Source organism: Geotrypetes seraphini, chromosome 6, assembly GCF_902459505.1.
Source record: "Geotrypetes seraphini chromosome 6, aGeoSer1.1, whole genome shotgun sequence".
Classification (NCBI taxonomy): Eukaryota; Metazoa; Chordata; class Amphibia; order Gymnophiona; family Dermophiidae; genus Geotrypetes; species Geotrypetes seraphini.
Genome location: NC_047089.1, coordinates 67857878 through 67874180, shown reverse-complemented (window position 1 = coordinate 67874180; position 16303 = coordinate 67857878). Strand labels below are relative to the sequence as shown.

At 41.3% G+C, this 16303-nt stretch overlaps 1 protein-coding gene across 1 annotated transcript in view; it reads left to right on the top strand.

Annotated features, from left to right (window-relative positions):
• Window positions 1-6038, top strand: part of DNAJC15 (DnaJ heat shock protein family (Hsp40) member C15) — a 58169-nt gene extending 52131 nt beyond the window's left edge. Inside the window, exon 6 of the mRNA XM_033950498.1 lies at window positions 5527-6038. Coding sequence (XP_033806389.1) covers window positions 5527-5594 — 68 coding nt within the window. The 3' untranslated portion in view covers window positions 5595-6038. The remainder of the gene's footprint in view (window positions 1-5526) is intronic.
• Window positions 6039-16303: the final 10265 nt, after the last annotated feature.

Here is a 16303-nt window from a genome sequence, read left to right as displayed (position 1 = left end):
AGCAGGGCCTTTCTTCTGACGTGTCACTTCTGATGTGGCAGAAGAAAGGCCTTGCCGAGGCTGGCTACAAGCAGCCTGTTTTCATTGCTGTCGCTGCTGCTTTGGTAATTGAGGGGGGGGGGGGGGAGCGAGGGAAGCGGTGGACCAGAAGTGTGTTTGGGTCTTTGTGGGGAGGGTCCAGCAAAGTGCTGGGGAGGGGAAATGGATGAATGCTGGACCCATAAGTGGGGGGAGAGTAAGTGACCCAGAAAGAAGGGAAGAACAGATGCTGGACCTACAAGAGGGGGGATAATAGAGTGAGATGGGAAGAGAGACAAAACTATTTTTAAAGTAACTCCCAAGCAACCAGAAACCACAGTTATCCAGCATCCACCAATCCCCATGGGTGCCAGATAACTGTTTACTGTAATGTCAGACTATCAGAAGGCTACTTCGCATTATATTTTGCTAATTTAAGGTAATTTACTATATGGAAGAAAGCAAAACACTGGCACGATGGAGAAAATAATTTACTTTTATTTGGGATATTTTAGTGGAGTGCAGCAATGGGACTTTAACATCTACACATTATCATTGGTAGGCAAAACTGTAATGTGATTTTTGGTCACTGAAACAATCAAAACAGGCTTAGGAAGTCCAAACTTTTACAGACAAGGAATTTAAACCACAGTACTCATTTATATTCTGAAGGCTTACAATGCAGTATTATTGTGACAGAGTGAGGAATTTCATTTTCATGTTTCTTTGATGTAATTTTCACCAGATAGGGCTGCCAACAGAAGATGTCTGTAGATAATGTAAGCATTTGATATTCTGACTATGGAAACATTTTGTGAGAATCAGAAATAAAATATTAAAAAATATTAAAACCACATGCAGAAATTACAGTTAAAAAGACTTCAGCAAGAGGCTGCAACTATGAAATAGAAGTGGATTTGTCTTTTCCTCACCCTTCCAAAATAAACTCCCTCTTTTACTAAGGCGTGCTAGCTGATTTAGCGCGCACTAACGATTGGATACATTAGCACTTAGCGCACGCTAAATTGGTTAGCGTGCCTTAGTAAAAGGACCCCAAAATGAAGAACCATTACACTTAAACTTTTATTTGTGTATATCATAGTACTACAGCATGATGGCTCTACTCCTGGAATTCTCTACCTAGTTTTCATTTATTCTTGCATTGAAACGCAAGTCTTTTAAGTTTCATTGTCAATAGACCTGAAACCACTGATATTCTTTTAACTTTTTTATATTTCATTGAAAATTAAATTCAGTACAGTGAAATACTCCCAAAGATAAAACCTACTTGTGACCATCTCTGGAAAAAGGTGATTTCTGATTTTTTTTCATACTGCAACAGTATCTATTGTGGTCATAGGTTAGTAAGACATTGACAAGTATAATCACCGAAGTATTTTTCAATGTCCCAACAAATTCTTTATACTTGTTTAACAAATCCTCTTTAGGGCCTCAGATTTGCCATAGGTGCCACACATTGCTGGGGTCACCATTCAACTTTGGCTATGGCTTCCTCACTAGCCCCAGTATACTTTTTTATGTTTTTGAATAAAGTGCTCAGTGCTATGTTAATAACTTAGTCCATTTTATCTATTTTTTCTGGCATAAAACCTTATAAAAGCTTTATAACTTATCTTAGATCTTTTCTGTTAATCTCATCGGGAAGGGACCTGTCATTTGACATGTTTCACCCTCAGGCTGTTTCAAGAACAGTCCCCCCTTTTAAAGTTTGCTCGTACCATCCCGATCCGCATATATTTCTGAAGAAAATATACTTATAGGATAGAACATAAGCAGTGCCTCTGCTGGGTCAGACCAGAGGTCCATCATGTCCAGCAGTCTACTCACGCGGCGGCCCATCAGGTCCAGGACATAGTAATCCTCTATCTATACCCTTCTATCCCCTTTTCCTTCAGGAAATCATCTAATCCCCTCTTGAACCCCAGTACCGTACTCTGTCCTATCACACCCTCTGGAAGGGCATTCCAGGTGTCCACCACCCTTTGGGTGAAGAAGAACTTCCTAGCATTGGTTCTGAATCTGTCCCCTCTCAATTTTTCCGAATGCCCTCTCGTTCTTGTAGTTTTCGAAAGTTTGAAGAATCTGTCCCTCTCCACTTTCTCTATGCCCTTCATGATCTTGTAAGTCTCTATCATGTCCTCTCTAAGCCTCCGCTTTTCCAGGGAAAAGAGCCCCAGTTTCTCTAATCTTTCAGCATAAGAAAGGTTTTCCATACCTTTTATCAATCGCATCGCTCTTTTCTGAACCCTCTCAAGTATCGCCATATCCTTCTTAATAATAATTTTATAATAATAATAATAATTTATTTCTTATATACTGCTATATCGTGAAGTTCGAAGCGGTTTACAATAAAGATACGTTTAGTCAGTATATGGGATGCAAGTGGGTTACAGTAAAGGTATATTTTGTCAGTACATAGGATGCAAGTGGGTTACAATACAAGTGGTTTACTATCAAGGTGCATTTTGTCAGTGTATGGGATACAGGTGGGTTACCATAAAGATACATTTAGTCAGTACATGGGTTACAATAAAGATACGTTTTGTCAGTACATGGGGTGCAGATGGGTTACAATAAAGATAAAGGTAAGGCGACCAATATTGGATGCAGTACTTCAGATGCGGGTGCATCATCGCCCGATATAACGGCAGGATAATTTCTTTTGTTCTGGGGAGCAGCAATATGAAATATTTTACCAATTGTATTACAAGCCTCTAACCAGTAGTTATAAGAGAAGGAACAGTCAAAGAGTATGTGACGGAGTGTGCCTGAGGCTAGGGAACAAGACCAACGATTTTTAAACATGGTATCGTCTATGTAGGAGGATTTGATAGGCTCTGGGCAGTAAGAAGAAATAAGGATGTTCAAATCTTCTAGATCAGCCTCAACATGTCAATCCTTATTCTTCTTACTGCATGGGGCAAAATGTTTTTTAAAAAAGCAATTAAAAACCTTTTTATTTGTTAAGGCTTTTTATTAGCTCACTGTTGTGAAAGCTTTTTTAGAGCTTTATAAGCATATTCTTTTATGGAAAGGGTTCTTATGATATTGTTTTTGATATGTTTGTATGTATCTAAATATGTTTTACTGCCTTATAGAATTATCCTCTTAAGTGTTTTATAGTCTTAAGACATTAGGAGTGTGATTACATTACAATATCGTCTATATTGCACATTCTAGGCTTTGATAATAGGTTCTCCCTATCCTTGTGTTATATTGCCTACATTTTATCCTTTGCTTTTTTATTTTCTGCAGTGGTTTCATCTGATAACCAAAATAAAGACAAAAACTCCCCATAGAAAAAAAATAAAAAATGACAAACTGCAAAAATGTGGGGTAGAATTATTGATAATCAAAAATCACAATCTCTTATTCATTATTATAAAAGAAGGAGGTAAAACTGAACTTTCTCATCATTTCTTAATGCACATTTATCAGTTTAACAGTGGTAAGACCTCAGATATTCTTAACCCAACTCATTATAGAACAGTAAAAGCTAGTCTACTCGGTGGGTATCTTTATAATCACTGGTCGATCACCACCTCCAACCCAATGTAAGCTTCTTTCATATTAAAATAATAAATATTTCATAAATACTGTAAATGTAGAACTTAACTTCAAATAGCAATGAAGCTTCAGCTCAATCACGATCCCAAAAGGGCCCATTTCGCCCTTGGCTTCTTCAGGAGATCATGTGAAACAATTGTATATAACCATGTTCCAACCACATTTAACATGCAATCACTGTTCGGCAGGATGCTCTGTTCCACTCATGTTATTACATTGCTCTAAATCGTCATCCTCTTTGGGATTACTGCTCCTTCTTTTATAATAATGAATAAGAGGTTGTGATTTTTGATTATCAATAATTCTACCCCATATTTTTGCAGTTCGTGGTTTCATCTGACCCTTTTTGGCATGGAAGCAACTGGCAGCAACCCAGGGCCCTTCTTTACTTTGGTTTATACCAAGAGCAAACCATTAGGTAGGAACAGCTCTTAGCTGTTTCATTGAAAGAGAGAGATATGTTCTACTATGTAGGTCCGTTAATTCAAAATGCCCAACTTCTCCGATGCCTCTTTCTGTTTTCACTTTGTGAATGAAATCAAAAAGTTCAATTTATTCCTTTTGGTGGGAGTCTCTCTGTCATGTTTTTAAGATTGAAAGTAATATGGCTATACATGAGGGATATTATAAGAAGTTTCTGAAGATTTGGGAGCCATTGACAAAATTTTGCAAAGAGTGATTGGTGATTATGCCCAATTGGTCATACATGTCCAGGGTGGGTGAATGGGTGGGAGGGCGGGTTAGAATGTATTTTTCAATTTCTCAATCTGAGTGTACTTTTTGAATATAATTATGGGGGGGTATATCTTTTTGTCATAGATTATAATAGTAATTGTATTTAAGTGCTTTTATAGTTATATGATTGTATTATATTTTGCACTTACTTACGGCTTTAAAATGAATAAAGAAATTAAAAAAAAGAAAGAAACCCGGAATATGAATGATAACATTTTCTCTGCAAAAAAAAAAAAAAAGTTCCATTTAGTTGGGCTCAAGCATCTAAAACTAAGATTCACAAGATTTAGAAAGTAAAACAAGCCACAACTCTAGCAGGTTGTCTGTTCCCTCCCTGTAAGGACAGGCCAGAGTACATCACTGCTGCAAACAGATTCCATGTAACTAGGTGCATTTCCCTCAGCAAGGAGCCACTGATGTAGGACGTTTATGGTGCTATTTTCTGTAGCTGTAGGCAGATGGTTTGTACCCAAGGGGAGAGTAAAAAAACAAGCAAACACAAAAAGTTTGCTGAACTGTAATCACATTGTTAGGTGGAGCGTAAAGCACTGACAGCATTCAAGATTAGGAGTCAGAGTCATGCCATCTTTAAAGAGCCTTAATGTGACAGCTTTTGGCTGGTTTTTCTTTGCTAGAAGCTGGGGTGGAATGGAACAGGCATCATGTGTTTTTCTAATGATCTGGCATTGAGCAATTTGCTGTATAATTGTGCCTCTCATTATTAAGAAAGCAGTTCATTAGTTGAGCTGTAAGTAAAAGTACCTTGTTTAACGTGTGATACATCACTCTGTCTTGAATGTGAGTCATCAAGGACAATATGCTTTAGGTGTCTATCACATGTCCACAAGCTATTAAATGTCGAAATATCAAATGTACTTCCCTGTTTCCTGATTGAAATGATGATGTCAGCATGCTGTTCTTTCTCCCCCTCGGTAGTTGAAGCATTTGATTGCTGGATGCCAGTGTCAGCTGCATTAGACAATCATTTCACTGAAACAGAACACATACATTTAATGTTTGCCATCAAACTGAAAGGATTTCTCTGAAGACTGGAAAGAATCAATGAAAATATTGCCAATAATTATACCCTGAGAGGGATTGGAGTGGGTGCGAGATTCTTGTCTGCTTTAACACACAAATACTTGTCACTCTTAAATTTAAATTATCTTTCTTATTATCTTTCAGGTGGATCTCCCTATTTGGCAACAAAAATTAATGAAGCCAAGGACCTTCTGGAATCCAGTTCTAAATAGTGACATTTAAGATTTATGATAGTACTGTACACAGCCATGTGGAAAGTCCCCATTTCAATCCCAGAGAGGATGGGGAGAGTCATGAACCTTACTTCAAAGGGTAACACCTTGTGGTTGGATTCAGGACCCTTGATTCTGAGGTTCTGGAAAGAGTCTTAATGCGTGACCTTGACTTGACTGCAATAATAAGACATTATAAATTCATTCCCCTCTATCCTCCAACCAGCATATCAAGTAGGGGCTCAAGCCACCATCCAAGCCTCGGTTCCAGTTGAGATGGAGGCCCTTAGATGCAAGAGGAAATCATCAAAGAAAAACATAAATTGAGATAGATTAATTCCTGATATCAGAGCTTTAGATGAATTCCTGATATCAGAGCTTTAGATGTTATGTAAATTGAATATCTACATGGCCCATGGTATTTAATATAGTTGATCTGACCTAGGTGTTGTCTGTTTATTTGAAAATAAGATATAATTTATTTTAAACTGTAACAGAAAATTCTATTTGTGTGTGTGTATATAGATATAGATTATACAGAGAGAGAGCATTAATGTCATATAGTATGCCAATTTGTATGATCAGGTGCTCTGTAAAGCTGTGACTACTTTACTCCAAATTCTTGTGGTCTATCATGGTAAGAAAATCCAGTTGATCAGTTGTTCATCTCAAGGTGTGCTTCCATTAGTGTTTATTTTCAGACAATAATGGAAAAAATATGTAATCAAAAGAAAATCTTAATATATAATCACTCAGGAATACTTTTCTTAGCTCTTCTACCTTTTTCCTATATCACAGTTCATCATGCTTGCAGTCAGCAGAGGAAACTAGCCAAAGCCCCTTTTAAAGTTCACTCTGGCCTATAGGCAGTGAAATGCTGTTTTGTTTGGGGGTAGCGGAGGGGGGGGGGCAAGGTCTCCGTCCAGCAGGATCCTGCAGCACATCTCTCTCCAGCTCTCAACTCCCCCACTCGCCTCCTAGCCGAACAGTGTCAATGAGCACCTATCGCAGAAGTGTTCATTCTGCAACACATACTGCCTATATTCTGAGGGAACTCGCAGATCACACCCTGTTTCCCAGTTGCCAGGAGAATTACTGAGTCACAGCATAAATGTACAGAATACCAGCACTTTTGCAGATAAATGTATACTTAATATACAATTCTCAGCAAAACTACTAAATGCTGTTCTGGAAGAGTGCCCATAAGCATCATCATATATAATAAAACCCTAGCCACGCATGCGCACTCTTAACTGCATGCTTCCATGATCCATAGGTCTGTGGCTGCAGGAATGCGCATGCGCGAGTCCCCAGCCTTCTTCCCAGTACCTACCTACACTGGCCGACAGGACTGGCCGCCAGCGCTGGACTCCCTGCTCTCCCCAATAGTCGGCTCCTGTCACCAGCGGCGGAGAAGGCTTCCGACGCTGGCAGGAATCGAGAGGAGCCACGGCGACACCTCGCAGGGCAGGAAGGGAAGCGCCGAAAAAACACTCCAGCCGCTTTACGGTCCCGACTCCAAGACTGCCGATTCCAGCAGCGTGTGTAGCACTCTACACACGCTGCTTCGGTGCCTTCTACTGCCCTGATTTGCTCTGCCGCATCTCTGATGATATCATCAGGGACGTGCCAGAGTAAATCAGGGCAGTAGAAGGCCCCGAAGCAGCTTGTGTAGAGTGCTGCACACGCTGCTGGAATCAGCAGCTTTGTCGGGACCGCGGGAAGGGGGTAAGGGAAACGCTACTGGTGTACAGGGACATGGAGGGGGAGGGAATGCTGCTGTGGCTGCTGCACAGGGAAGTGAGAGGGAAAGAAAGACAGACAGCTAGCACCCGTTAATGTAACGGGCTAAAATACTAGTAGCTCATAAATGCAAAGGGTGTTAACATGGAAGGGGCATGGTGGTACTACCACTTACCCACCCAACTTATAGAATACTATAAATTTATGTCCTTGCTATAGTCATCAGGAAAGGAATGGAAAACAAAGATGAGAATGTTTTATTTATTTATTTTTATATATACACACACACATATATATATATATGTAGCAGAATTCAGAAAGGTACATAGAAGGGCAACAAAAATAATAAAAAGGGATGGGATGACTTCCTTATGATAGTAACATACTAGATGATGGTAGATAAAGATCCGAATGGTTCATCTAGTCTGCCCAACCTTACCCTCTCTTTAAATTATTGATTTAATTTAAATTTTCCTTCTTAGCTATTTCTGGGCCACAACCCAAAGCTGCCTGGTACTACTGTGCTTAGGTTCCATCTACTGAATTCATCAAAGCTCATTCCAGCCCATTTAAACCATCCCAGATGTCGAAGCCCTTCCCAGCCCATCCTCAACCAAATGGCCATATACGGACACAGACTGTGCAAGTCTGCCCAGTATTGGCCTTAGTTCTTCAATATATACAATTGTTTTGTGATTCAAAAACTTCTGTGTTCATCCCACGCTTTTTTGAACTGTCACTGTTTTCCTCTCCACCACCTCCCTCAGGAGCTCATTCCAGGCATCAACCGCCCTCTCTGTAAAGAAGAATTTCCTTACATTACTCTTGAGTCTACCACCCCGCAACCTCAAATTATGTCCTCTGGTTTTACCATTTTCCTTTCTCTGGAAAATATTTTGTTCTATGTTAATACCTTTCAAGTTTTTGAACGTCTGAATCATATCTCCTCTGTCCCTCCTTTCCTTTAGGGTATACATATTCAGGGTTTTTAGTCTCGTACGTCTTTTGGCGCAAACCACCTACCATTTTCGTCACCCTCTGGACCGCTTCAAGTCTTATGTCCTTTGATGAAAGGCTAAAGTAGCTAGGGTTCTTCAGCTTGGAGAAGAGAGGGCTCAGGGGGGATATGATAGAGGTCTATAAAATACTGAGGAGTTGAAAGGGTAGATGTGGATCACATGTTTATTCTTTCCAAAACTACTATGACTAGGGGGCATAAGTTGAAGCTACTAAGTATTAGATTTAAAACAAACAGGAGAAAATATTTCTACACTCAGTGGAATTTGTTGCCAGAGAATATGGTGAAAGCAGTTTGCTTAGTAGGGTTTTTAAAAGGTTTGGTAATTTTCCTTTAAAAATGTCCATAAGCCATTAAGATAGACTTGGGGAAATCCACTGCTTATCAGATAAGCAGCATAAAATCTGTTTTACTCTTTGGAATTTTTCCAGGTACTTATCACCTGGGTTGGCCATTGTGGAAACTGGATACTGAGCTTTGGTCTGCCTTAGTATGCAACTTATGTTCTTATTTTGATAGGTCTATGGCTATGGACACATAAATGTAAAGCATGCTGATGCCAGTTTACACTAATAATAAAAATAATAACAGTTTATATACTGCAGGACCGTGAAGTTCTATGCGGTTTACAAAGATTAAAAGATGGTACAAATTGATTGAACTTAACAGGGTGAAAGCTAGTGATTAACAGCTCTAGGGATCAGTTATTGAGGAGAAAGTTGTACGGGTCAGCTGCCTAGATACTTCAGGAACAGATATGTTTTTAGGCATTTCCTGCATTCCCCATAAGTAGTAGGTGTAAGCAATTGTCTAGATCTTTACCCCATAATGCTGCCTGATGTAAGAAAAGGTGTTGATGGTGTCTTTTGAGTTTACATCCTCTAACTGGAGGGGAAACAAAGTTCAAATGTGAGCTTCTCTTATGTCTGTTGGCTGAGAAGGAGAAAAGATCAGTTATGTATTTAGGGGCTAGACCGTATAGTACTTTAAATCAGAAACAGGCGAACTTAAACTTTACATGTGCCTCCATCAGTAGCCAATGCAACTGTCGGTAGTAATGTGTCGCATGATCAAACTTCTTCAGCCTGAAAATCAGTTTGACCGCTGCATTTTGCACTAATTATAATCATCACATATTCTTTTGGGAAATTGCTAAATAGGTGGTGATACAGTAATCAAGTTGACTCAGTATGAGGGATTGTATCAGAATTCGATATGCTGACATATCAAAATATGCTTACATATCAAAATATGCTTTAATAGACCAAAGCTTCCAGAGAGTGAAAAAACACTTTCTGATTAAGGAGTCTACCTGGTCTTTCATGGTTAAGGTCTGGTTTAGTGTTACACCCAATAGTAGACTGAATAGGATAACTAAGTTTATTGATGCATAGTGGTGTTTTGGTGTCAAGTGGGTGTGGCGAAGCTACAAAAAATTTTGTTTTTTCTGAATTAAGTTTCAGTTTGAATTCAGTCATCCATTGCTCCATCAAATTTAGTGCTTCTGATGCCTTGGGAGTAACTTCCGAGAGAGAGTTAGTAAATGGAATGATGATCGTAAAGTCATCTGCATAATTATATCCCCAGCTGGGTCCATTGCGCACCTAGTGAGGACATGTAGACATTGAAAAGCAATGGGGATAGTGATGACCCTTGCGGTTCGCCAGATAAATCGCTCCAGGTATCGGAGAGATCGCAATTGAAACGTACTTGATAGGTACGGAACATAAGGAAGCCTCAAAACCAGTCCAACACCTCTTCCCTAATACCAATTGCATCTAGTTTTCTAACAATCTGGGGGCCCAGATGCTGTTATAAAATAGGCTCTCGCTGTGCGGCATCAGGATGCTTAAAACAAGTTCCCACTTATAGACTTGCCCGCATAGGGTCCTTTTACTGAACTGCGGTAAGCTTTAGCACAGTGGTTCCCAACCCTGTCCTGGAGGACCACTAGGCCAATTGGGTTTTCAGGCTAGCCCTAATGAATATGCATGGAGCAGATTTGCATGCCTATCACTTGCATTATATGCAAATCTCTCTCATGCATATTCATTAGGGCTAGCCTGAAAACCCAATTGCCCTGGTGGTCCTCCAGGACAGGGTTGGGTCCCACTGCTTTAGCATACATTTGCCATTCATAAGCCTTACCATGGGATGTACACTAGTGGCCCATTTTAAAACGGCCAATTTGTGCACTCGCACTGCATGCAAAAAAATTTTAATTTACATATATATTGTGTGCCAAAGAATTTAATTTTCTGGTATGGGGGCATGTTAAGGAGGTAGAAAGTGGGTGTGAAGCACTAATCAGCATGTGGAGCATAGCACACACTTTATTTTAAAAAGTGAACAAAATGGAAATTCCCATAGACAGCATGGGAGCTGAAACAAAGTGAAATTTAAGGGCTGTACACTCCTTGTGTATAGGCAATATTGCAAATATTACAATGAAACCACCTACAGCAGGGAAAAGAGAGCAAGTGAGTCTGCCAAAGATCTCTAAACAAAAACTACACACCATCTGAATAACCCAGTTTGGTCACAAGTACAAAATATGGGACCACAAATTAGAAATTAGGGTGGTACTGAATATTTGTATTGGATTTGATTCGGCCCTAGATTGTTCAACTGAATACATTATTTATATTTGGTTGAATAGTGATTTAAATTGAAATAAAAATAATCCAGGCCTCTACTGTGCTAAATCCTACTGAAATAAACACTTGATCTCCAAATTCATGTTGCCTCTTTTATTATTTATGTTAAAGCTCAATGCCAATTATTCATATTCAGTATTTGTATTTGGCTGAATAGTAAAATATGCTTTTCAGTACAGGTGTATTAGAAATATAAATATGAAGACAAATATTGGACTGGGAAACCCAAAAAGTGTAATTCAGCATGTATCGCATCACTGGAGAATTTGCAGGAATGCATTTCCTCTTCTACTCAACAAAAAACAGACATTCACAATACTCATTTCCCACAGCTAAAATGTTCTAATTAATAAATTGCAAAAATAAAATACATTTTTCTACTATTGTTGTCTTTTGTTGGATTGGACATTTTCCTGTTCTATTAGTTCCAGTCTTTTATGCTTTTCTCTTTCCTCTTTCTAGTGCCTGTTATTCATTTGCCATTTCTCCTGTCACTTCTTTCATTCTCTCCCTACATCTGTCTGATTTATTGAAGACGCCTGTTTAGTTCTTTCCTCTATTCCTTTCTTTTTTGTTTCTTGTCCATTAGAATTTTTTATTGGCTATGCCAATAATGAAGGTTGATACTTTTAACAGTAGTGAAGGGTGGGCGGGAGGGAAGTCGTGTTGATCTCCCTGGACCGCAGTCGGGAAAGGGGCGACCTCCCTTCCGCTTCCCCTTCTTCTCCTAACCCTCCCCCCCCTCCCTCACTGATTGGCGTTTCCTAGCCTCCTCCCTCCCCCCCCCCCTCCTATCTATTCGCTCCGGCTTTGGCCGATTTGGCCTCGCTCCTCCCTATATGGGATCGGAGCTTGTTCTCAAATCGTGCACTCAGCACTGTTGCTCATACCCTTCATGGTCTAGCGTGGCACAATGATGACACTCAGGCGCTTGTCAACTCAAGTGGAATTTATTTGGCCGCAGCCATAACAGCACAATTACATCAAACTGTTATCAACTGAACATCATAATCAAGCATGAACGGTGATGAACTGTACACTGTAACCGCACTTCATAAAATGGCATAACACACAATTTACATCACCAAGCAACATATAAGGAACTGATGGTCAGGCGCACAGCATCTGTCTCTCTATCCCGCACAATGTGGGGGCGCCGTACAAGCTTCCCCAGCTCACCAGACCCTTCCCGTTCAAGGAGGTGTCCCCTCGTCAACGGTACGTTGTTGTGAAGATCATGGCCTGGCCCCCTGCCGTCCAAGCAAGGCGACGTGCCCCATGTCTTAACCACTATAAAGATGTCAGCCTTCTACCCATATGCTGTGCTTACCTGCCACTACCCGTGATAGCGAATCCTCGCTTATTGCGGGTTCCCCCCAAGTGTCATGGCTGCGGCCCCGCACGGTAACATATGCCAATATGGATAGAACTGGTGAATATATCCAACCGAGCAGTGTATCTAGTAAGTTATCTCCACGGTTGTGTAAGAACTCGCACCTTTTCATACTCACCGGGGTATAATATGAGACCACACTAAGGCAGTGTGGGGAAGCCTGCTGGCTGGTTGAGGATAATAATTTGTCTACATTTAACTAGTTGATTTAATGCGAGTTATCTATTCCACGGCTGTGTTGCCTTTTCATACTCACCGGGGTATAATATGAGACCACCATAAGGTAGTGTGGGGAAGCCTGCTGGCTGGCTGAGGATAATAATTTGTCTACATTTAACTTGTTGATTTAACAAAGTGTACCTGTTCGTGGTCTCTACTGCCCACGGAACCAAAGTGTTAAACCCATACCCCAGGTACGTATTCCCAGTAACTGTGACCCTAAGTATCCCGTCAACCCTCTGACCCTAAGTATCCCGTCAACCCCCTAATCCCGGAATGTGAGACCAGTGAAAACATAATTTCGCAAACAATCAGGGAAGCCTTGATCATTCAGCCTCTCTTGAGGTGCTGTAAGTCGAAAGTGAAATCCCGTAATGTAAAACATAAGTATGAAGGTCCTTGAGGTACTGTGAACCAAAATGCGAGGCAACATCCATCCCGAACCCTGATGTAAACCGATTAGTAACAGCCCTAAACCGAATGTATATCCATGATTTTCGAATTGTAACTTTTGCTACCAAGCTAGGGTAAAACGCAGTTGAGGTAATGTCACTTAATTATGAAGGTCCTGCGGCTAAACTATAAAGTAAACGATGTAAAAATGTAAGGTCGTGCCGCTCGTGAGGTTATGTAACCTAATTATGAAGTACTTCTGATTATGAAGGTACTTCAACCTCTAACCATCCACGATGTAAACCCTGCCTTGTAACATCCATAATCCAAAGGTAGGCCCTGGAATTTTATTTATTTATTTTTAAACCCCTGTTAAAGGCCAATTCTAGTCACCCTCCATCATCCATAACCCGAATGTAGACCCGGATTTACAAGATCAATAAAATCGATGTAAGACATTTCTGGCGCTCGATTCCAGTCGCCATTCATCCGCACCCTAACACCCTTCATAACATTAGTAAAACTGAGCGTTCGTTCTTACCTCCCAGATGTTGATGGTGCTTGCTGAGTAGGGGACTCCTTACGTTCTTATGTTCCTGATGCCTGCGAATGTAAGCTGGTCCCAAGGCTAAGGTCTCCGGTAATAAGGTAATTAGCGAGGTGGTAAGTAGCAAGGCCGTGTAGCTGATGAAGAGAGTTGAGTGAGGCAAGCAAACAGTTAGTAGCGGAGGTACGTACACATCTGTTGTCAGTAGCCTCACCCCGTATAAGGGCCCGGTATGGTCAAGACTTCAAGGAAGGTAAATGAGGGCTCCAGGCCTACGTCTTTATTCCCGTTCAAGGTTGTAAGCATGGTAGTAAATGATGAAATCAAGGCCGTGTTGCCGAAGAAGAGTGAATGAGGAACGAAAACAGTTAGTACGGGCCGCTATAGTCATGGAGAAAACTCGAGGAAGTTAAATCCGAGGGGTCAAGGTCTACATCGTAGTCCCCTCTGGCAAAGTAGGAATTCGTAAATGAATGGAGGAAGGAAATGATACCATGGAGACCAAGAGTCTTATTGAAGAGGGATTGATACTACCTGGATATGGTCCCCTCAATTGTAGGATTCAGGGAGGCTGAAAGTCTTGAATGGTGGACTAATCCTGTTAAGGATGGTACCTAGATGCATAACTGGCGTGTTTAAGATGAAGAGCTGCTCCTGGCACACTTACCCGGGAATGATCCATAGAAGAGATCCGTTGTTAGCCACTGGTAGAGGACATAGTAATTCGTTGGATCATGTAGTAATGATGAAGCAATTATGAGCAAACATTTATGATGTGGAAAGGCTGGGATATGAAAGCAAGTATCATTGTGTGTCTCCCATAACCTCTCATAGAAGATGTTGGTGGCTAAGGAAAGGGGTCTTTCTTTGTAAATCCATCAATCGGGACTCTCCAGCATGAGTGGAATCTCTCGCTCACAAGATAAATAGATAATGGTTACGGCAGATGGGCGGCCTAGATGGTCCTGATGGGTCTCCCTCGCCATCCGGTTTGAAATACAGGGGACACATCATGGAATGCCGTATATAATAGTTCTTATGTAAAAGGGGGCAAACAGCCCGTGTAGTTGATAAAGATCACAACTGTATCTGAATTGAAGGAAGCATGGGACAAGTACATAGAGTCTTACAGGGAATCAAAGAGACTATATGGCATGGATGGGCAGAATGGATAAGCCATCTGATCCTTTTCTGCTTATCACGGCGGGTGGAGTAGAATTTTTGCGGCCTCTACCGGTTTTCCAGTGTACGGCAGGGTGAGTGCTTCCGCCGGTGTTGCAGACATGCCTGAATTTAGAATTGGGCCACGTGCAATGGCCGTTATTGAATTGTCTGCAGACGCGCTTCCTGGTGTACGGATCGGCTTGTCGATGAGCGTATGGAGGCTGTGTTGGTGGTCTTTCAACTGGCCTTGGGGGCCAGCTGGGGAATCTATCAGGAAATCTGTCCGGCTGAACTGGGCATAATGCGGACATTTCGTCCATCCATAGATCAGAAACTCTATGCTTCCATGTTATGTATATATTCTCGGCCATACTTTTGCGGAATTTAATATCGTAAATTTCGCCCCGCCCATCTCCCGTACTTTATATGTGACCTAATGATTGTGTCCGAGTATCAGATTAAGTAAGGACTCATAAATACGTGAAATACTGATATCCAGATCGTTAAGGATGTATAGATCTCAACTCCCTATGTGCTTAATCCTATCCGTTTGAACGAAATAGTCTTCATCTGGCTCTCTTTGTATTGGGGAGAACATGTCGATACAATCTCTCCTCCATATTTTCTCTTTGCGTGCCCTAGGGACCGATGATGTGCCTGCCATTTCTAATTGTAGGGTTGTGTTAGAGCTCTCAGAGGTGGCTATTGCCTCCCGTATAACGTGAGCTAATGCTAACTGGTCCCTTAATGCTCCACTAGTGGAGGGGATAGCCTCCCCCGTAAAAGGGGGGGGCAACTTGTGTTGTGAGAGCTACCAGAGTCCTTACCCAGTGAGCAGGAATTCTGTGGTGCTAAGTGTTCAACCGATTAATTTGAAGGAATCGGTGCTCCGGCAGGAGTCGGGTGTATCGGTACTAATGTGGCTTGCTGTGTGGTGTCAGGTGGTGCTTGTCGTGGTTGGTCTGTTGGTGCTTGCAGTGGCTCACCTGGGAAGGCCGGTGGCCCCGCTAATAGACGTTGGCACACTGCGTTAACTCCATGTAGAGCTCTCTGCTGTTGGACTTTAGCCCAGCTCCTGCTGAGGCTGTACAGCCGTCGAAGTTGCCGTCGCCGTAGTAGTGCGTGTGGTCCTCTTCCTTTGTGTGTTGGCTTCTTCTGCGCTGGTATCTGGGATCTAGGCTTACGACGAGATGGCATGGCTACCACAAATGCTAAGAGAATAAGACTGTAAGTACAGGAATAAGTGCAGTGGAAACCCGATCTAGTACAAGAATGGCCTGTATAACTTTGTTGAGGAATGATGGCAAGAAATAAAGCCTAGCTGCCTCCAAAACTTATCTTGGATTTAAAGGTCACTTCAGAAACTTATTAAAGAAATACATTGATATTAGATTTAAAGGTCACCCGCAGTGAAATCACCAGTATAATCATTTATCGCCCCAAATTAGATATAAGAATGTGCTAGACTAATCCAGCCAAGCATAATAATAATAATAAATCCAGTCTCGATACAATTGTTAATTGGGCACATGGCTGTGCTAGACTAACCTACCTAGCATAATAATCCAGACAGGA